Consider the following 21,834-nt stretch of genomic DNA (forward strand, 5'->3'; position numbering starts at 1 on the left):
CCTATTTATACAAAACAGCTTATTACGACCTCATTTTCAAAAATCGCTTATTTAAAACAACTTATTTATGCAAAACAGCTTAATACGATCTCTTTTTCAAAAACAACTTATTCAAAACAGTTTATTTATATAAAACAGCTTGTTACGACCTCATTTTAAAAAACCGTTTATTCAAAAAAAACTTATTTATACAAAACAACTTATTACGAAAAATCGTATTAAGCTGTTTTGCTTAAATAAGCTGTTTTGAATAAGTTGTTTTTGAAAAAGAGGTCGTAATAAGCTGTTTTGTATAAATAAGCTATTTTGAATAAGCGATTTTAGAAAATGAGGTCATATTAAGCTGTTTTGTATAAATAAGTTGTTTTGAATAAGCTGTTTTTGAAAAAGAGATCGTATTAAGCTGTTTTGCTTAAATAAGCTGTTTTGAATAAGCTGTTTTTGAAAAAGAGGTCGTAATAAGTTGTTTTGTATAAATAAGTTATTTTGAATAAGCGGTTTTAGAAAATGAGATCGTATTAAGCTGTTTTGTATAAATAAGCTGTTTTGAATAAGCTGTTTTTTAAAAAAAGATCGTAATAATTTGTTTTTCATAAGATAAGCTGTTTTTTAAAAAGAGGCCGTAATAAGTTGTTTTGTATAAATAAGTTGTTTTTAAAAAGTGATTGTAATAAGCTTTTTTTTTATAAATAAGTTTTTTTGAATAAGTTTTTTTTTAAAAAAATAGATCGTAATAATTTGTTTTTCATGAGATGAGTTGTTTTGAATAAATTAGAAGTTAAATTATGAAGTATAACAATGTATTGATTTTAAGAGGAAAAAGGGTAAAATAGTAAAATTATAACATAAGCCCTCCATCTCCTTACCTTATTGGCTTTTTAGCTTCCAAACAAGGGAAAGGTTTTCCCTCCTTTCTCCCTTCCCTCCCTTTCCTTCCCTTCCCCTCCTTAGCCTTTCCTTTCCTTCCCCTCAAAACTCGCAAACAAAGCCTAAGGGTTATCTTTTATCCCAATCCAAGTACATTGCCAACATTCTTGAGCAAAGCTCGACTCTCTGATACTCAAGCAGTAGATAGTCCTCTAGAGTTGAACCTGAAATTTGTTTCCTCCGATGGAGTTCCTCTTCCAGATCTCATTTTGTTATGTGTTGCATGTTGTTAGTCAGTTTGTTGTCTCTCCCACTATAGTGCATTGGGAAGTCTGCTTCGTATTCTTCGTTATCTTCGAGAAGCTCAGTTTCGAAGTCTTTTGTTTCCGTCATCTTCTTCCATGGAGTTATGTGCTTACTTTGATGCTGATTGAGCTAGTGATCCTACTAACCGTAAGTCTATGACAAGATTTTGTATATTTCTTGGAGATTCTCTCATATCTTGAAAGAGTAAAAAGCAGGAGATTGTTTCTCGCACTTCTACAGAAGCAGAGTATTACTCTATGACATCAACCATTACTAAAATAGTTTGGTTGCATTGGTTACTTTATGATATTGGTGTCCATTTGTCTAAACCAACTCCTATGTATTGTGATATCAAAAGTGTCGATCAAATTGCCCACAACTCAATATTTCATGAGCGTAAGAGACGCATTGGGATTGATTGTCACTTCACACGTCACCATCTTCGATGTGTCACCATTACCACTTACTCTAACATTTGTTTCATCCTTCTTGCATATTGTTGATTTGCTCACAAAGACACATTCTATTATACACTTTTGTTTTTTATTGACAAACTATGGATGCTCCCTAATAATTCATCGTGAGTTTAAGAAAAAATGTTAGATAATATTTATAAAAATGTTAGATAATATTTATATTATCATGTTAGAGTGGGTTAGTCTTTTCCCATCTCAAGTTTATATACTCTATAGAGTACTTGTTTCACTAAATTTGCTCATATGATTGAAACCTTAAGCTAAAGGTGTTCCTCTTCTTCCTCTATTTTTCTATATGTTTATCATTGTTAACACAACACATTTTCCTCTCTTTTTTCTTCTACTTTAGAAAGAATAAAATAACAAATGGTATAAATTTAGGGAGTTGTGTAGCTTAACTAGTTTTAGTTAGTTAAGTTCTTCTAAAGTTAACTAGTTTTCTTCTAAAGTTAGGTACCGTTTAGCTAGTCTTTTTTCTACTTCTCTACAGTTGTAATGAGAAGTTAGGTCAAACACAATATCAATTAAATATTAAGTAAAAAAATAATACTTTTTAAAATGCATAAAATTGAATGAAAAAAACTTTACCAAAAATTATCTTTTAATATTATATTTCAATATATTTTTTTTGCTTTCATTTAATTTTATTCACGTTGGGCACCTCTACGGTAGTACTTTTTGAGGAACCTCTACAATAGTACTGTTTAAATCTAATCTAATTTTCTTTTCATTTAATTCTCGCCAAAACCCTAAACCCTATATATATATATATATAGTAGTGTTACACTCCTTGTTTGTCCGTTTGTTTTTTTACTACGCTAATGCGTATAAATTACAAATAATGATTTTTATGAAATTTTTATTTATTATATTAATTTATAATAAATTTAAAATTTTTTACAATATTTTGTCAAACAACTTTTAACTTAAGAATAACCTTAGAACCAAAAAAGATAAAGAATACCAAACAACTTTCACTTCTTTCCTAAAATCGTTACTTTTAACTTTGTTTTACAAGTAATTTTAAACTATAAAAAAACCAGGCCAAACAATGCCAAAATTAATCTTAAAGCTCATTTGTGTCATTTTTTAGTGTAATTATTAAGCTTATTTTCATTTTAAAAGCTTGTAAAAAATATGTTTAGCCAAGCTAAAAAAAAGGCTGAGCTAAACACTACCTTAGTGTGTGTAAATATTGATCGTCGTATGTGCTCGTGATATTAGCTTAGTTGGCAAGGACAATACATAATACATCCTCCGGTCATTATCATAAGCAAAACTTTGCATTTTAGATTCATTCAATTAATGATGTATGTTGTTTATAATAAAGACTATATACATCATTAATTGAATGAATGTAAAATGCAAAATTTTACTTATAATAGTGACCAGGTTCAAACCCGACCACCATAAAAATTTAATTTAATTAATTATTTTACAACAAATCTGAATTAACGCACACGAAGCTGAATGATACCGAAACACAAATGCCAACGCGCAAAATATTCATTCATCCAGGTCTTCTTTTTTATTTTTTATAAAGTCCAGATCTATTTATTTGTTTATTAAACGCGATATACACGCCTTCACACTTCAAAATATATATATATTTTACTTCAAATTAAAAACATTAAGAAGTGAGTTGCAATTTACATTCATTTGATTTTAATTAAAAAGTCATATTTTATTATCTTGATTTTGATTAAAAAAGTCATATACTATTATCTTAAACTAGTCATTCTATATTTATTTATTTTTGGTAGAAAGTCATTCTATATTTGATATTAAGAAGTGAGTTGCAATTTATATACATATTTTATCTTAATTTTTTTTAACGTGTTTGCGTGAATAAGAAAAATTCAACAAGGATTGAATTTCGAATATGTTGAAAGATTTGTAAGATATTATTTGAAATTCAAACATGTAATATTTATTTCTGTTTCTCAAAAAGTTCTTTTAATTTATTAGGCAGAATATTGGCTTGATTCAGTGAAATTTCTCATGTAAGATTGATACATGATTCTTGGGGCTTTGATACATGTGTTCCCAACACTTTTCTTTTAATAAAGGTTCTCTTTTTCGTTTCTAAATACATGTCATTGTCAACTACTTTACACATGTTAATGCACAATTTTGAGTATTAATATATTTAATTATTTATAATAAAAAATTATATAAAGTTGATATTTTAAGAATATTCATCGAGATAAATCAAAAAATATTTTATATATTAACATTTATCTTTATATATTAATAAAAAATTATGATAAAAATAAATTATGTGAATAGTGCACATATCAAATTGTGACATGTATTCAATCTATTCATTTTTGTTAATTAATTAATTATATTGTTTAATTTTTCTTTTGAAAGTCAAATTCAAAATAAACCACAATGTGGCAATCACACTCACACTCACACGTATTAACCCAAAGCCCTTGTGCCTAATCCAATCAAAAAAATTCTAGCAAATTTGCACATATTAAGAAGTTTAATATAGTAAATTTGTATTAAAATTTGTGTATTTTATATTGAGTTTATAAATTTTATTGAGTTTGAAAACTTTCAGGTTCCAAATAATAAAATTTTGCTCTTCAGAAATATCGACTCTACTTGAGTAGATTGCAAAAGGAAAATTATCAAAATTCTTCCTCATGAAGGTGAATTTGAATAAAGCATTTAAATTTACCTTCAAAAGACCGGACATTAAAACTTCTATGGATACTTACAAGTCATAGTGGTGATCTCAAGAGAATTGTGACAAGTGACATTCTTGATCCAAAGAAAAGATAGAGTTCACAGATAGGTTTTAATCAACCTTTTGAATATGTAGATTCAGAAGCAAACCATACAGTATTTAGAGACATTAAAGTGTATAAAAATGGACAACTTCAATCACTCAATTCGTCATGCAACAATTACCCTAATTCATAACTAAAATTCCTAAACCCAATTATATAAACCCTTGTCCCAAAATAACGACGAATGTGGGAGGGTAACCCACCCCTAATTCTAGGTTGGAGATGATGATTCAAGCTTGCAATTTATTTTTTTTTTGCTCCTAATCTCTTCCCTTTAAAATTGAGTGCAAATATAAGTTTAAAATGGTTGTTTACGAGGATTTTGTTTTTATATCTTGACCATGTTATGCTCATGTTTGTGGCCTTTTTTTTTTTTATAAATTTTTTGCATTTATTTATTTATGGTGCAGTAAGCTAGCAACCAAAATCTGAAATGGAAACATCCTCTCAATGTTTGTATTGGGGATCTTTTTTTCCCTCTCAGGTTGCCTACATGAAGGTGCAGTTAATGCTTTTGAAGATGTTGCTGGCAAAAGTTTTAATCACTTTTCAGCTTTAGAGATGGAGTATTCTTTCTATTAACTTGGCCTTTTAAACATTTCCTAAGCTCTATTGTATTATCATTTTTGGCCCTTCCCATGAGCATTACTTATGCTTAAGCTTAAGATATCAAGAATGAATAGAACATGTGAAAATAAATTCAAATAATATATGCATGTTTCTAAAGCATTGTAATAAATAAATCAAATAGATTCTCATAAAAAAAAACAAGTTCAAATAAATATGAAGTAACGCACACTAAAGTTGAATGTATATATTTATTATTTATATTAGTACTTTGTTTAACGTATCTTTTTTCTTCAAAATATTAACACGTTGGTGAGATGTGCGGTATACGTGTATTCATATTCATACTATTGCTCCCTCAAAAAAATATTCATACTATTGTTTATTGTATTGTAATAGCTTATAAGCAAATTCATCCACTATATAAACTCTTGTGCTAATGTCAAGGCAATGCATTCTTGATAGCTTAAACACTAGTGAGGATATCAATTGAATTATATATATATATATATCAGCTTGAGAGGCATTTTATTACCATGGAAATTGAATTAATTTCTAGAGAAACCATCAAACCTTCATCACCAACTCCTTCTCACCTCAAAATATACCCACTTTCTTTCATAGACAACATTTTGATGCGTAACTATGTGCCATTACTTTACTTTTACAAACCAAACAAAGATAGTGACCAAAATGTCAAAATTTCACAATTACGTAAATCTTTATCTCAACTTTTATCCAAATATTATCCTTTTGCTGGAAGGTTGAAAGATAAAATTACCGTCGAATGTAATGATCAAGGTGTGCCGTTTCTAGTCACAAATGTCAAAAACAAACTATCAGAAGTCCTCCAAAACCCTATAGAAAAATTGTTGAACCCTTTGTTCCCGGATGAATTGCAATGGAAAGAAATGGATTGGAGTGAAACTTTAATAGCCATTCAAATCAACTGTTTTGCATGTGGAGGAATGGCGATAAGTGTTTGCATGAGTCACAAAATTGGTGATGGTTCGACACTTTTCAACTTCATGAATGATTGGTCCATTATCAACGAAAATTTACCAAAAGAAAAAGAAGGAGAAAAAGGGTTATTAGAATTACCCTTTCATTTCCTTGATGGAGGAGCTTCAATGTTTCCACAAAGAGATTTACCTATTTTTCAAGAACTTGTTCTTAAGAGAGAAAACAATGTGGTGTGTAAAAGATTTGTGTTTCAACCCTCAATGATCAAGTCCCTTAAGAAAATGGCAACTTCTAGTTCGGTGCATTCTCCCACACGTGTACAAGTTGTGACTGCATGGATTTACAAATGCACGGTTTCAATAACGGGATTAAATTTCAAGACATCATTGTTTAGTATGGCTGTTGATTTTCGCAAAAGAATGGTTCCTCCGTTGTCTGAAAAATGTGTAGGGAACATATTTTGGTTCTCGTCTATGTTTGCAGATAAGAAGGAAATGGAACTAAAGGATTTGGTATGCAAAATAAAAGAAGGGTTATCTGAATGTTGTGACGTTTATCCAAAAATATTTGGAGGGAAAAAGAATGATAATTTGTTAAAAATATCTGAATGCTTGAAACAAGTTACTGAGTCTTATTCTGAGAATGGAAATTTGATTAGTTTTAGTAGTTGGTGTAGGTTTCCAATGTATGAAGCTGATTTTGGGTGGGGAAAACCAATATGGGTGACAACTAGTGCTTGTTACGTGAGGAATGGGATAATTTTGATGGATACAAGAGATGGGGATGGGATTGAAGCGGTTGTGAATATGGAAGAGAATGATATGACTAAGTTTGAGCATGAAGTGAAGCTTCTTCAATATGCCTCTCTTAATCCAACCAATGTTTAACATGATGAGTATGTGGATCTATATATATAATAATAATAATGTGTTGGTGTGGATAAGTGATTTTCAATAAGGATTGAATTTTGAATGTGTTGAAAGATAATTGAAAAATATTCAATCATGCAAGGTTTTCTGTTTCTTAAAAAAAATCTTTTAAATTGGCTTGATTTAGTGAATTTCTCTCAAGATTGATACATGTACTTTTTTACACGTTTCATTTAATAAAGTTATTAAATTTTGGTTCTTTTCCTTTCTCTTTTGATTTCACTTTCAGCTAGTTTATTGTAGTCAATTAATTCACGGTTTATTATAACTTATGTTAGTATATAAACCACATTGTGTTCATCACAAGTAACAACTTACAAACTAAAAACCAAATCCTTGCACCTTATAATAAGTTGCATGTGCGCCTGATCAAACAATTCAAATCCCCTACATTTATCTAGCAATCAATTAACAAACAAAATATTACCAATGCAAAGCCTAAAAGCTAATGAAAATATTTGTATTGGAAACTAATTTCTGCTGAATTTTATTTTGAAGAAACATGCATGTACATGATAGCAACAGAAATTGTGTTGAAATTGTTCTCCACATTAGTCAAATGGTTGCAGTTTCTTTTAAAACTTGCACCAGACTTGTATTAGTTATTTATCAATTAAGAGATTTAACTCATTAACAATTAAATTAAGTAATAAAATTTATTAAATTTTTAATTGGATAATTAATTAATTGATATGAAATAAAATATGAGTTACATTGTCATTAGTCCATATTCTATCCGACGTAAAACTCTTAACAAAGTCAAGAACCACTCGATACTTGTCTCATGTTGTGGATATCCACGTTGTAAGATTAATTATTAAATTAATTTGAACGTATACATCCCACAAATGTGTTGTCTCAAAACAGAACATGGACTAATTAGATCAATTTATCAATTTCACATGACAGCTACTACATAAAAACTCATGTTATTTCTAACCCAAATTATTTCTATCTAGCCAATTTGACCATAAAATAGAAAAACAAATAATTTGCAACATCTCTCTTGAACCTGCAGAGCATAGGATAGGACCGTGAATGTTCAAAATAGATTGCAGTCAAATCCTGATCCAGCTAATTTCATCCATTGCATCAAGAATCAAGATGCTGATTGGGTTGCCGGCCTATCTTAGTATGTTTTATACATTTCTAAATTACTCAAATATGTCAAATCAATGTATGCAGATACAATTGGACGTTAATTAATTGGTTGTTTCAGTAACGACCTACTTGTTTTTTTAATGAAAATAACCAACTTGTGTTCATTTTAACTTGGATCAATAACTATAATTAAAGTTTTTTTTTTTTTTTTTAATGAAATATACCACAAACACTCTGTACAGACAGGATTGGTCCAATAATTTTTAATAGTAAATTAAATCTAAACCTAGTTTTGATATATGGGGCTTTTTCCTACATGAGTTTTTTTGTTTATAAAATATATCAACATATATATTTTATTTGTATGGCCAGTCCTCTTATTTATACATGATAAGTTTTGGCTGACTTTTTCATTACCTATTTTACCCTTTATTTAAACTATTTTATCCTTTAATAATTTTATTTTTAATTTTAATTAAAAAAATCAAATCTCAATAAAATAGGAAATATCCCACTCCAATGGGAACAATATTATCATTATTATATATGAAGGGGATAGAGATTTTGGGCTAAATTTTTTATAATTTCAATTATACCCTTAAATTTTTAATATCCCACTCCAATGTTACTTATAATTATAAAAAAAGGGTATAATTGAACATTGTGTAAGGGTAGAATTGTGGGCTAAATGTTTAGAATTGTTTAACATTGTGTACCAATGCACTTAAATTATTGGGTGTAAAACAAAAGTTTATTTTATGGCAAATTCTATGGTACACCCAATAATTTAAGTGCATTGGTACACCAAATTCTTAAATTAATAGTTAAATGAGTTATTTTTTGTAGGAAAAAAATATTTTCTATCACCTATAATTATAATAACTAAATCTTTTTTACCAAAAACGTCAACACAATAAAATTTGATTTTTCTGAATTCCTATTACTCATAATAGAGAATTTTGATTATTTTTTACAATAAAATGTAAAAAAATTTAGTATGATTTTTCTAAAAAATGAAATGATGTTTTTTCTTATAAAATGATATTTTCTAAAATATATATGTCAACAAACACCTATTTCTTTCATAAAAAATGATAGTTAATTTATAAAAATGTAAGCGAGAGTACCGGTACACCTTAATTTGCGGGTGTACCGTAGAAGTTCCCTTTATTTTATACGTTCTTTAAACAATGTTATTGAAGCGTTTGTTAACAAGACTCTATATTTTTTTCTCATACTAAATGCTGAAATTTGACTCCACTTTTTTTTTTTTGTGGTAGCTGGGATTCGAACCCCGAATCTCATATGATATAAATTTAACTAGACCAATATGTTAGAAAATGTGTGTCCTAGAGTGTATTATTCACAAATGAATAATTGATTTTATCAATGAGAGTATACGTATAAAGAAAAACTCCAAACCACAAACTAAGCAAAAAAAAAAAAAAATCAAGGAACCTAACTTCATCGATATTATTTTTCTATTTTTCCCAATTGGAGTTTGTCTACAAAATATTGTAAACAAAATTCAGTTGCACTACTATATATCAAGTGTTAGATAGAATACTGGTTAGGAACAAAGGATCAGAAGCAGAGTGAGATCGCTTAAAAAAAAAACAAAGGAACAGAAAGTGAGATATATGGAAATGGAAATAATATCAAGAGAATTTATCAAACCCTCATCACCAACTCCATCCCACCTTAGAAATTTCCCTATCTCTTTCATAGATCACATTTCTTTCCGTAACTATGTGCCCCTACTTTTCTTCTACGATGATACCAAAGTTTGTGACCAAACATCCAAAATCTCACACCTCAAGAATTCTTTATCTCAAATTCTATCCATATACTACCCCTTTGCAGGCAGGTTCAAAGATCAGCTTTCCATCGAATGTAACGATCAAGGTGCGTCATTTCTAGTTGCAAATATCGCAGGAACAAAACTATCAACTATCCTCAAAAACCCCACGGAAAATTTGCTTAACCCTTTGTTCCCTGATGAATTACAATGGAAGAACATGGATTGCAATGGAAGTATTTTAGTTATTCAAATCAATTGTTTTGCATGTGGAGGAATCATAATAAGTGTTTGTGCATGTCACAAAATTGTAGACGCTGCAACGGCTTTCAACTTCATGAATGATTGGGCCAAATTGAATAGCGAAGGAGAATCGAACTCAAAGTCGACGTTATCATTACCCTACAATTTACTTTATGCAGGAGATACAATATTCTCACAAGGGAGTTTGCCTAATTTCCCAGAATGTGAGTTTGTAATAGACAAAACAATAGTGTCCAAAAGATTTGTGTTTGAAGCTTCTAAGGTAAAGTTACTTAAGTCCATGATGGTAAATTCGGATTCAAATGAGGTGAAAAATCCCACACGTGTAGAAGTTGTGACTGCAATGATTTACAAGTGTGTGGTTTCTGCATTGGAATTAAATTTCAAAACGACATCGCTTCGCATGGCTGTGGATCTTCGTAGAAGAATGGTTCCTCCATTGTCTGATAAGTCTGTAGGAAACATAGTATGGTTCTTGTTTCTTATCAACCCGGAACTACATGACTTGGTATTCAAAATTAGACAAGGGTTGCATGAATTTTGTGAGGTTTATCCAAAGAAATTCGGAGGTAAAGAAAAGGACTTGTCATTTATATTTGAATGCTTAAAACAAGTTACTACACCGGTTTCGGAGAGTGATTATAATCAGAGTTTGATTGTTTATGCTAGTTGGTGTAAGTTTCCGATGTATGAAGCTGATTTTGGATGGGGAAAACCGATATGGGTGACAACTAGTACTTGTCCTGTGAAGAATGCAATAGTTTTGATGGATACAAGAAATGGAGATGGAATTGAAGCGATTGTGAATATGAAAGAGAGTGACATGGTTAGATTTGAACGAGAAGTGGAGCTCCTTCAATATGCCTCTCTTAATCCGAGTATTGTTTGATATGATGTTGCTAATAGGCTCTAACTCAAACAAATGTTTCTTTGCATCTTGCTAAAATTAAGCATTGTTGTTTGTATGAAATTTTCATTTAGCAGTTATATGATACCTTCAATTCTAGGTGTTTACTGTACAAGTCAACTCAATTAATCTAAATACTCAACTCAATCCAGTTTGAAGTGTTAGGTTCAGATTTTTTTGAACTTAGATCAAACTCGAATCAACACAACAAAACTTAAAGTGGTTTAGTTCCGGTAAAGGTTTATCGTATAATTTCAAACCTGCAGGTCTGTGAACCTTTTTTTAAAAGGCAAAATAATATGGTAACATATAGCAATGTTGAACAAAACTTTGGTTAGGAAATGAGATTATAGTGTTCAATAAAATTGCAAGAAGCAGACCCCCCCCCCCCCCCCCCCCTGCCCCGGCCCGAAAACAAAATGGCAAAAGGCAGACTTGCCTGCAAGCCAAAAGAATAAAGCTAGACATATAAGACAACAGTCCCTACCCTAAACCAGAAAACAGGACCAAAGCATAAAAATCCACAAACAATAACAGCAAGCTAAAATTTCAGAGGCCAAAGACCATACATAAAAGGCCACAGAAGCTACTATTCTTGTTTCTTTCACATGACTAGTTCCTTCGTGATAAGTTTGTAAATCATCCCTGCCTAAAGCACATGTTAGACATAATATTTGAACTTTAGAGTTTAGGAATACCATGTCAGATTTGTCTTTGGTCTAGTCTTCTTCGAATTGCTTCTTTTCAGTTGAGTTTGGAACTTTGTCGTCCACTCTTGGTACATAATTTCCTTTCTCTACTATGGACCACGTTTTGTTTTCTTGTGATACAAGAAACAACTCGTTTTATCTTTCCATAAAAAAAATGCTACAGGCACAAGGTATTCCAATTAGCATATACAAGCCACACTGAGGCCGTCACAACTATCCCTTGCATTTGCCAAATACAAGCAACTAGTTAACAAAAGAGCTAAATTTATATAGTTTAGAGAATAAATTGAACCTAATGATAATTTAAGGGCTAAATTTATGGTTTATTCTACACATAGATCCCACATATGTGTTGCCTCAAAAATCAAAACAGAAATGTAAACCAAACATATCTAACTTTTCTATTTCTCATGCAATAAAGTTACACTTAATTTTTTTTTTTGGGTGGTGTACACTTGAAATATTTATGATATGACTTGTAGGCTGTAGCTTCCAAACCAGCAACGGCAAAATATATTATTAATAGACTAAAAATCAAGCGCATGAAAATATCAACGTTATAAAACCTTTGCAAAATACAAAAACATTGAAACAGTCATATAGAAAATGCAATGTTGTCCAACACTCCCAAACTACATCAAATCAAATAAAAATACAATACATAATATTTCACCAAGCCAATTATACCATATCCTCAAAGATCACTTGAATCATACCACATCTTGCTGCAAACACGAGCACCGCACCAAATAACCATTAGAAGAAAACAAACCTCTTAGAATAACCATGACCATCCCCAACCAAATGCATATCCGTATACCATACCGCAAAAATGAAGTCACACTCACACCTTATAAGTGCATGTTTGTATTCGCAGTACCCTTCGACAGTATCTTAAGCTTTGCTTGCGAGTTTGGAGGGGAAGGCTTGAGAAAAAAAGGAATGAGCAAGTGGAAGAAATAAAGGAAAATGGGAGGGGAGGGCTTTGGGGGTTAACTTTTCTTCATGATACTAAACCTCCTCATTTGAGGGAACTAAAAAATTGCATTGGAGGAGTGTTTTGAGGGGTTTATATGAATTCTTCAAATTTAATCTATTTTGTTATATTATTTTTAAAATTAAAAATTTATTAATCACATGCATTAATTTGTCATTCTCTAAAAAACTACTCTTTTACAAAATTTGAAAGATTTCTCCATTTTTCCTCATATTTTCCACCCCTCAAAGTCTTCCATTCTCCTCCCCTCCAAACTCACAAACAAAGCCTTAGTGAATTTCTGCAATTTTGTAAGAGTTACACTTTATAGTTTATTCAAAATCATGGTGTTGTAATCTCAAAATAATTGACATATCAAAAGTGTACATGAGAAGTTTTATAGAAGCATTTAGACTTAAAAAAAACTTTCGTGTTTATAATTTAAAGGGAAATGTTAACAAGTGCCCTTTAGTAACTTTAAATAGTAAGTTTTTGTCAAAGTTTATGAAATCAATGCATTGGAAATTGAAGTTTTTGACTTTTTTAAAGAATAATTTCTTTATTAAGAATCCTTAAAGAGTGCATAAGGGCAATCGTTAACAAGACCCTAGTTAAAATACTAGAAGAAACTTGCAGGGGAAGTTTTTCAAGTTAGTTAGAAAACATTTGACATTCATGCGCCATAGATGTTAGTTTATGTATTTTTCTATAATTAATAGAATCAAACTCCATGTTAAGGAGTACATTTTTGTTCTGTAAATGCCCACTAATAACACATATTCATCCACATAGGATAAACATCTTGCTAGATGATTGATTGAACAATATATGTAACTCAATATAATAATAATATCATTCTATTTTAGTTTTATTTCTTGTTTTTCTGCACTTTTAGGTGTGGTCTAATGGTAGTGGTTTGGGGATTGAGTATCATTTGATGGTGCCATTATTAAGGAGTTGATTCATTGTAAATGAACTGAAGTCGTATTATGAATTGAGTGTTATTTGCTGAAGATGGTATCGATAGACGTCATTGTCTTCATATATAGGACGTGTCGGGTAGTGTTGGGATGGAACTAGAATTGACTGTCGGATTAAGGTCTTGAGGATATTACTAGCAGGAATGTCTCACAAGAAAGGTGGGGATATTAAGGTCTTGAAGATGAGACTAAAGACTATGTACCCTCCTTGCTTTTTTTAGTTCCTCGAAGGTATGTGCCAAGAAATCATAGAATGAACCCAGAGTCATGTGTTTGTAAATTTTTAATGATTATTGTCATTTCATCTATCTAATAATTTTCCAGTTTCATGTGAATAATCTCATATTAATAAATAAGTAAAAAATTATAAATAACAACATGATTAAACAAAGTCATTGCATATTGCACCATCTTTTTTTAAAGTATAAGATTACACCTATTGAAACTTTGTTTTGTTGATCAAGTAATCTAGTGACGAAAATATTTATAACAAACCCGATGTTCGAATCTTGATCCTAAACTGCCGCGTTTTTTTTTTTTGAACAAATTGCCGTGTTTATGTCAACTGAACTTATCCCGTTGATTTTTTTTTTAAATTGTATTTAATTTATTTTCTTTTTGTCATCGCTGAGTAAAAAAAATAAAAACTCACATATCTTCCACTTCGGCGTTTCTCTATTCTAACCCCTGAATCGCCGTTTATGCGAAACGATTGAAGAAAACCCTCACCAACAACCAGTATTACGGTGATACTGATTCATTTCCACCGCTGAAACCCAATGGCTCCGAAGCCCAAAACGACGCCGTCGCAGCCTCCAGCTCCACCTCCACTCGAAGATCTATTCACCACTCTCAACAAACACATCCAAGCTTCCGCATTCACCAATGCCGTTAAACTCACAGATCAGAGTTCGTTAATTCTCAATCTCCTCTTAATTTCAATTAATTGATTAATTATATTTATCATCGAATTAACAATTTCGTTATCTCATCGCAGTTCTCGCAATTGCACCTGCCGATGAAGACGCGCTCCGATGCAAGATCGTTGCGTTAATCAAAGATGATCGATTTGATGATGCTGTTTCTGCAATTCAATCTTCTCGGACTCCTCCTGAGGATTTTCATTTCTTTAAGGTTCGTCAATTAAATCTGAGTTTCGTTGTTTTCTGATTGATTGATTCGTGAAATCCAGAATTAGAGCTTATGATAGGGTAATTGCTATGAGTTGTAGAATTCATTGTTAGAGGTTGAATTATGAAAATCCATCAAATTAGTCTCTTAACATTTTACTAGCAGGTACTAAATTGATTGAATGTATATACTTTATGAATTGCTTATTAAAATTAGCTTATGCAAAAAAATAAGCTTTTATGTTAATCTATAAGTTTTAACTAACGAAAATTGTATCTTCATAACCTGGTTTTTTTTTTTTTTTTCTTTTCCATAAACTATATTGACAAACTTATAAATAATACCAAAAAGCTCATTTATTTGCATAAGCTCAAAATAAGCCTTATACAAATGGGTGGACTAAATTGGAGAGAGAAGGTGATAGTTTAGGGAGACTAAATTGATTGTTTATTCATCGAACTATGAAATGGAAGCATGGGGAGATGTGTCTGTGAACTCTAGTAGTAGATATTAGGTCCATGTGCATGAGCTTATTTTGTATGAGTTCAATTTTGATACACTGTCCGTGTAAAAAAATGTTACATCGTCAAGGAATGACAACAAATCATGTGTGACTTTAAAAGTAGTTATGATTAAACTAGTTATGATTTGATGTTTGTGATTGATTGACTGTGTAAAAAATCTTTACGCTGATAGTGCATTAATTAAGCGTTTAAATCATTTGTATATACGGAAGTGGTTTCTGTCATGTTGAAAAAAATATGAGCGTCATGTTTATAATATTAACCATTCAATCCTGATCCTCTATATATACATGAGCGACATGACCGAAATTGAACATGGGGGAATTCATTCCCTGTATATACATATATGCGCTGAAACATTGCATACATTTCATAGAAAACTTTGTTGGAGTTAATGGTATCAGTGAGAAAATGCTTACCATCAATTATTTTTTACTTTGTTGTTTTTAAATAGGCATACTGCTTATACAAACAAAACAAGTTGGATGAAGCTTTGGAGTCTTTGCAAAAACATGAGAGAAATGATGAAACTATGCTTTTGGAATCTCAAATTTTGTATCGTCTTGGGAAAATGGATGCTTGCCTGGATATCTACCAGAAGCTTCAAAAGTCCAAGATTGATATGTTGGAAATTAATTCTGTTGCTGCCTTAGTTATGGCAGGGAGATCATCTGAAGTTCAAGGATGGCTGGATTCATTTCGGGTTAAAGCAACAAGCAGCTTTGAATTGGCATACAATACTGCTTGTTCTTTAATTCAAAGGAACAAGTACACAGAAGCTGAGCAGCTCTTGTTGTCTGCCCGAAGGTGATGTGATATTTTGATTGTGGGAATCATGAAATTGACCAAATTTACTTCAGATATTTTCATGGGTAACATATAACATTATAGTCTAGCAATATTTGATTTATTATAGTCCAACACTATTCAAATATTCAATTTTAGTGTTTGTGATGTGTATAGAGCATACAATATATCATTCACACAAAAATAGTATATCATGTATCTGTCTTATCAGTTGCTAGATGTGATATCTACCAAATTTCAGGAGTATGTGCTTAGTTCTACAGCTTTGTTTATAGTTTTTTTGTACTTATGAGTCATGATAAAAACTCATTTTTATATTTGACCATTAATAATAGGTGCTTCGTATTTGCAAGTCAAGTGTGATTGGTCTGAGTAAACGTTCCTTATTGTAAAACATGGACAAAGCTATAATTGCTACAATCAAATGTTGTTTGTCAGTTAGTTGTTTTGACTTCAATTAGTTAACCTATTAAGTCATAAACTTATTTCCCGAGAGGTTATACATGAATGGCATATACTTATTATTTATTTATTTTTATCAGAATTGGTCAAGAGAGCCTGATGGAAGATAACTGGCCTGATGAAGATATAGAAAATGAATTGTCTCCTATTGCTGTACAATTGGGCTATGTCCAACAGGTAGGAGTTTTGATTTCTCAAAATTATTTATCTTAAGCAAATTTTACTTATCTCAAGAGTCTGTAATTTTAATCAATCGTTGATTGGCAGCTTCTTGGGCGTAAACAAGATGCTATTGAAGCTTATGTGGACATGATTAAACGAGATATGGCCGATGAATCGTCCATTGCAGTTGCAGTCAATAATCTTGTTTCCCTGAAAGGCCCAAAAGATGTTTCTGATAGTCTGAAGAAACTTGATCGGCTAAAAGAGAAAGAGATGCAAAGCTTTCGCCTAGCTCATGGATTGGACTTGAAACTTTCAGCAAAAGAAAGGGAAGCAATATATGCAAATAGGGTTCTTTTGCTTCTTCATGCTAACAGGATTGACCAGGTCTTTTATCTGTCTTCTTGTCCTTAAATCATCAGTCATATATCATCATCATCATCATCATCATCATCATTATTGTTATTGTTGTTGTTGTTGTTGTTGTTGTTGTTGTTGTTGTTGTTGTTGTTGTTGTTGTTATTAATAATAATAATAATATGGTTACATCGCAATCTGTAGGCTCGAGAACTTGTTTCTGCATTACCAGTCATGTTTCCTGAAAGTGCTGTACCAGTATTGCTGCAAGCTGCCCTCTTGGTTAGAGAGAACAAAGCTGGAAGGGCTGAGGAAATACTGGCACAGTTTGCTGGAAAGTTCCCTGAGAAGTCCCAGGTTCTTTACTTAGCCAGGGCTCAGGTTGCGGCGGCAGCTGGCCACCCACATATTGCTGCCGATTCTCTAACAAAGTTACCAGATATTCAACACATGCCGGCTACTGTTGCCACCCTTGTGTCTTTAAAAGAACGAGCCAACGATGTTGAGGGTGCAGCTGTTGTGCTTGATTCTGCAACCAAGTGGTGGTCTAATGCTATGACTGAGGACAATAAGCTTAATATTATAATGCAAGAGGCTGCCTCATTCAAGTTAAGGCATGGAAGGGAAGAGGATGCTGCTAAACTCTATGAGGAGCTCGTTAAAAGTCAGGGAAGCATAGAAGCGCTAGTTGGGCTGATAACAACAGTTGCCCGTCTTGATGTTATTAAGGCAGAGCTATATGAAAAGAAACTAAAGACCTTACCTGGATTGAAAGGAATTGATGTGGACGGCTTGGAGCGTACTTCTGGAGTTAAACAAGTTGAGGGTCCTCTTCATGCAGGTGTTGCTGAAACGAACGACGAAGGAAAGAATAAGACAAAAACTAAGAGAAAGAGAAAGAGAAAGCCAAGGTATCCTAAAGGGTTTAACCCTGCAAACCCAGGTCCTCCACCAGATCCAGAAAGGTGGCTTCCCAAGCGAGAGAGGTCAACTTTTAGGCCCAAGAGGAAGGACAAACGAGCTGCTCAAGTTAGAGGCTCACAGGGCGCTGTAGTTAGAGATAAGCAGGAAGCTGGTGCTTCTTCCAGTCATTCCAATCCCAAATCAAACCAGGCAACTTCCTCCAAAGGTGCTACTCAGAGTGCAGTTTCTGAGCAAACCAAGCCTTCATCCAAGCCTTCATCCAAGTCTAGAAAGAAGTCTAGGAAGTAATAAGGATTTGTGATTTCTGATAAACATTTTGTATTACTAACATTTTGTTGTTGCTGCTTTCAATGACTGAGGGTCGATATACACTATGCGAGTTCAATCTCAAAACCATCAATTTTGGTTCAATTCAAACAAATGGGTATATTTGTCTATTTGATGCAAGTGTTAATGTGCGTGTTTGGTGCATTACGTGCATGCATATTTTTGATAGATTCTTGATCTAGCAACTCACTAAGCAGCTAAAACAATTGGTTTACCATTAATTCAGTGGTTTGTTTTTGTTTACTTATCCTTTGTTTTTTATTGGTACAATATTCCCTTATGCGATATTTACTCCCATAAACGGATGCTTAAGAAACTTGAGAAGGAATGGTAAACTCTCATTGGCATTCTTCAAGGTTAAGCTTGAATATTTGCATAGCATATAATAATATAGTTCTCATAATATTTGTTAGTTGTTGGCTACGCTTAAACACCATTGTAATAATAAATTTTATGTATTTCGTTCTGAGAATATTATTATCCATGTTGTTAACAAGTACTGTTATTTCTTAAGGGTGAATGAATGAGGAGAATTACATATCTGAGACTAATTTACTCTGTCAAATTCTAGTCTGACATTTTTTAATCACAATCTGAGAATACGGATAGTATATGTGTATCTTTATCTCTTATTTTTTATCTTCCACAACTTACACGGATTTCATAAATACACAAATAAAATGATATCGTATATAAATAGAAGAGATCTTTTTATATTAAAAGGTAAATATTATTTAACATAAAAAAAAACTATGTTTGCATATTATTTCTCTTTCTACTTAAAAGGATCTCTTCCATTTATATACAATGTTCCTTTTATTTCATTTCTCTTGTTGGTTCTGGAGTGAGGTTTTACATCTTAGCCTCTTAGGTAGTTTTTATTGAAGTCAAATTGCAATTCTTATTTAGTTGGAAAACAATTGTTATGATTGCTTCATTATGCATATTGGTTAGCGTATCAATATATCCCTTTAATGGTAATAAATTTGCTTTGTTTATAAGAAATGTATTTTTAACTAGCTTTTCAGTGAGGCCAAACTCTTAAAACGGTCTAAGTTAAACCTTAAAAAAATGTCTATGAGACACACTCATGTGATTTAAGCTTGGGAGAAAGGTAACCTCAAAAAAAAGAAAGGTAACCTCAAACCTTAACAAGGTAAGTGTTTTGGTATGATAGAATTGATTTTGGTTAAATTTTGGTTAAAAGTGAGTAGATATGAATTGATTTTTGTTTGGATAAATTTATTTAAAAGTGATTCTTATAGTGGATGTTGTTTGGATAATTTGAATCAAAATTGATTTTGAAGTGTAATGACCAAATTAATCTTTTAATTGTATTTTAAAATAAACACCTCATTCTCATTAGATAATTATTTCAACTTATTATAATGGATTTTTTTTTTTGACAAGATCATAAATGGATTTTATTTCTTAAAAAATTCATTTTAAAATAATATTACTTTATAAGAGTCATTTTTAATAAAAAAAATTTATCAATTGGACGATTTTTTAATACAATATAAGCTTCAAAACATGTAATAAAAAAACATCCATTATAAACGAAGGGTGCGGTTATGGTGCATAAGGAAATCTTTATGCACCCTACATAAATTCAGAAATGGTTTTGAAGTACAACTCACAAAAACCATTTCCACAGCAAAATGGTTTTGGCATAATTTTATATACAAAATATAATATGATATATACAGGGTGCTGGAAACCATTAAGTACATCTAATGGTTTTGGAATACAACTCATAGAAACCATTTCTGAATTTATGCAGGGTGCATAATAATTTCCTTATGCACCATAACCGCAGCCATAAACGAACAGTGAACCGTAATAAATAAAATGCATACCTACCACAAAAAAATTGAACAGTGTATTAGATTTTTTTTTTGGGGGGGACATTAAATATATTATATTATATTAGAATCCATATATTATATTTATAAAAAAAAAAAAAAAAAAATCATATATAATTTATTCAAAAAAAAAAATCATATATAATATTATTTTAAGTTAAGATAATGGGCTAGTTGCATACAAAAAGGAATTCATCTCCAACCTTCGGATTGGCACTGTTGCAACACAGAAAGAACATGAGCGTTCGCCGCAAAGGAATAACGAAAAGCTCAAGCACAAGCAGTGATATCAAAAATGTATCCGATACATTATGGTTTTTGTCGTTTGATTTAAGTTAATTTATTATGTTTTTTTCCTCTTCTCTTTGTTTCACTTTTAGAGTAAAAGTTGGCTTCGGAGGGGGCAAACATGAGAAATTAGGATATATTTGCTTTATCTGTAGTTTATGAAAAGTTTTTTTGGAAGAATTGATTCTGACCAAACGCAAAAGCTATGAATCTGAGCTTCAGGAAAACTGACGTTTTGAAGCAAAATCACGTTTTACAAACTCACTTTTTCATTCATCCAAACAACATGAAAAATTGAAAAACGCAGTTTAGAAACAAAAAAACTACGTTTGGGAGCTGAAAACGTGGTGCCAAACACCTAACATAATTTAAACCATATATAAATGGAACTTAACAACTAATTAGTGATTGCAGAACAGTAATTGCTAGTGATTTATTTCATTTAAGCTCGATCGAATTGAGTATGGAAAGGAACGAAATAAAGATTGGTTTTTGATTAAAGATATGAAAATAGAAAAGAATTACAGTAGTAAATTGGAAATGAAAATATTATATAATAAAATCAAATATAATTTCAAGTTTGTGGACAAAAAACGGAGTAAGAATTTAAATAGAAACTAGGTTGTAGCACTTTCTATAATGAATTCGAAAACTGAAATGATAATGACCAAACAACATTGTGGGAGGAGAAGAAGGTATGAGACAAACTCTAATCAACTCCTCGTGAGCCTCATGGTTCACCCGCGTGCCATTTGATTGCACACCAACATTATCTCTTAACCATGTAACCATCCTAACACCTTATGCTATCATAGTTCTAACATTAATAGAGGATAGAAAAACACGAAATGAGTTTTTTTTTTATTGTTTTAGATTTTAGTAATATAAGTCGTTTACGTTAATTATAATTTAAAAAAATTAAGTTATATTGACACATTTAAAATTAAATATGTTTGAACAATTTGTAAATTCATCAACCTATATTTTTTTAACAATTTATTAAAATTTGTTTAAACATTTGAAGATAGTTATATTTTTTCTGAAATAAAACTAATCAAAATTTTGGATAAATCATTTTTAACATTTTCATAGGTTAAAAAGTGAAATTTACTAAGGAAAAAACAAATTAAAACTCAAGATAAAACACTTATAATATTTTCATAAGATTTATTATGTTTTTATTGTTTTAGAATATTTGCATGAATTAAAATTTAAAAAACATTTCAAGTAATAATAATATAAACATTTAAAAGTTGAATATGTTTCTTTCAAAAAAAAAAAAAGTTGAATATGTTTGACTAAATCATCCTTATTTATTAATTTTATTAGGTCTGCAGCAATT

The 21,834-nt window shown here is 31.1% G+C and overlaps 3 protein-coding genes across 3 annotated transcripts; all 3 read left to right on the forward strand.

Annotated features, from left to right (window-relative positions):
• The first annotated feature begins 5,539 nt into the window (after positions 1-5,539).
• On the forward strand, positions 5,540-6,975 carry LOC25501701 (stemmadenine O-acetyltransferase). Its single transcript, XM_013591059.3, has one exon. The coding sequence runs from the start codon at positions 5,554-5,556 to the stop codon at positions 6,865-6,867; it is 1,314 nt and encodes a 437-aa protein (XP_013446513.1). The 5' UTR covers positions 5,540-5,553; the 3' UTR covers positions 6,868-6,975.
• A 3,053-nt stretch (positions 6,976-10,028) lies between these two features.
• LOC25501702 (stemmadenine O-acetyltransferase) lies at positions 10,029-10,961 on the forward strand. Its single transcript, XM_013591060.3, has one exon. It carries the CDS (start codon positions 10,029-10,031, stop codon positions 10,959-10,961), a length of 933 nt encoding a protein of 310 aa, XP_013446514.2.
• A 3,323-nt stretch (positions 10,962-14,284) lies between these two features.
• Positions 14,285-18,470, forward strand: LOC25501703 (signal recognition particle subunit SRP72). The gene is made up of 6 exons (XM_013591061.3): positions 14,285-14,554; positions 14,643-14,779; positions 15,755-16,107; positions 16,650-16,746; positions 16,837-17,118; positions 17,293-18,470. Exons 1-6 carry the CDS (start codon positions 14,425-14,427, stop codon positions 18,298-18,300), a joined length of 2,007 nt encoding a protein of 668 aa, XP_013446515.1. The 5' UTR covers positions 14,285-14,424; the 3' UTR covers positions 18,301-18,470.
• Positions 18,471-21,834: the final 3,364 nt, after the last annotated feature.

This window comes from Medicago truncatula, chromosome 8 (assembly GCF_003473485.1).
Source record: "Medicago truncatula cultivar Jemalong A17 chromosome 8, MtrunA17r5.0-ANR, whole genome shotgun sequence".
Lineage (NCBI taxonomy): Eukaryota > Viridiplantae > Streptophyta > Magnoliopsida > Fabales > Fabaceae > Medicago > Medicago truncatula.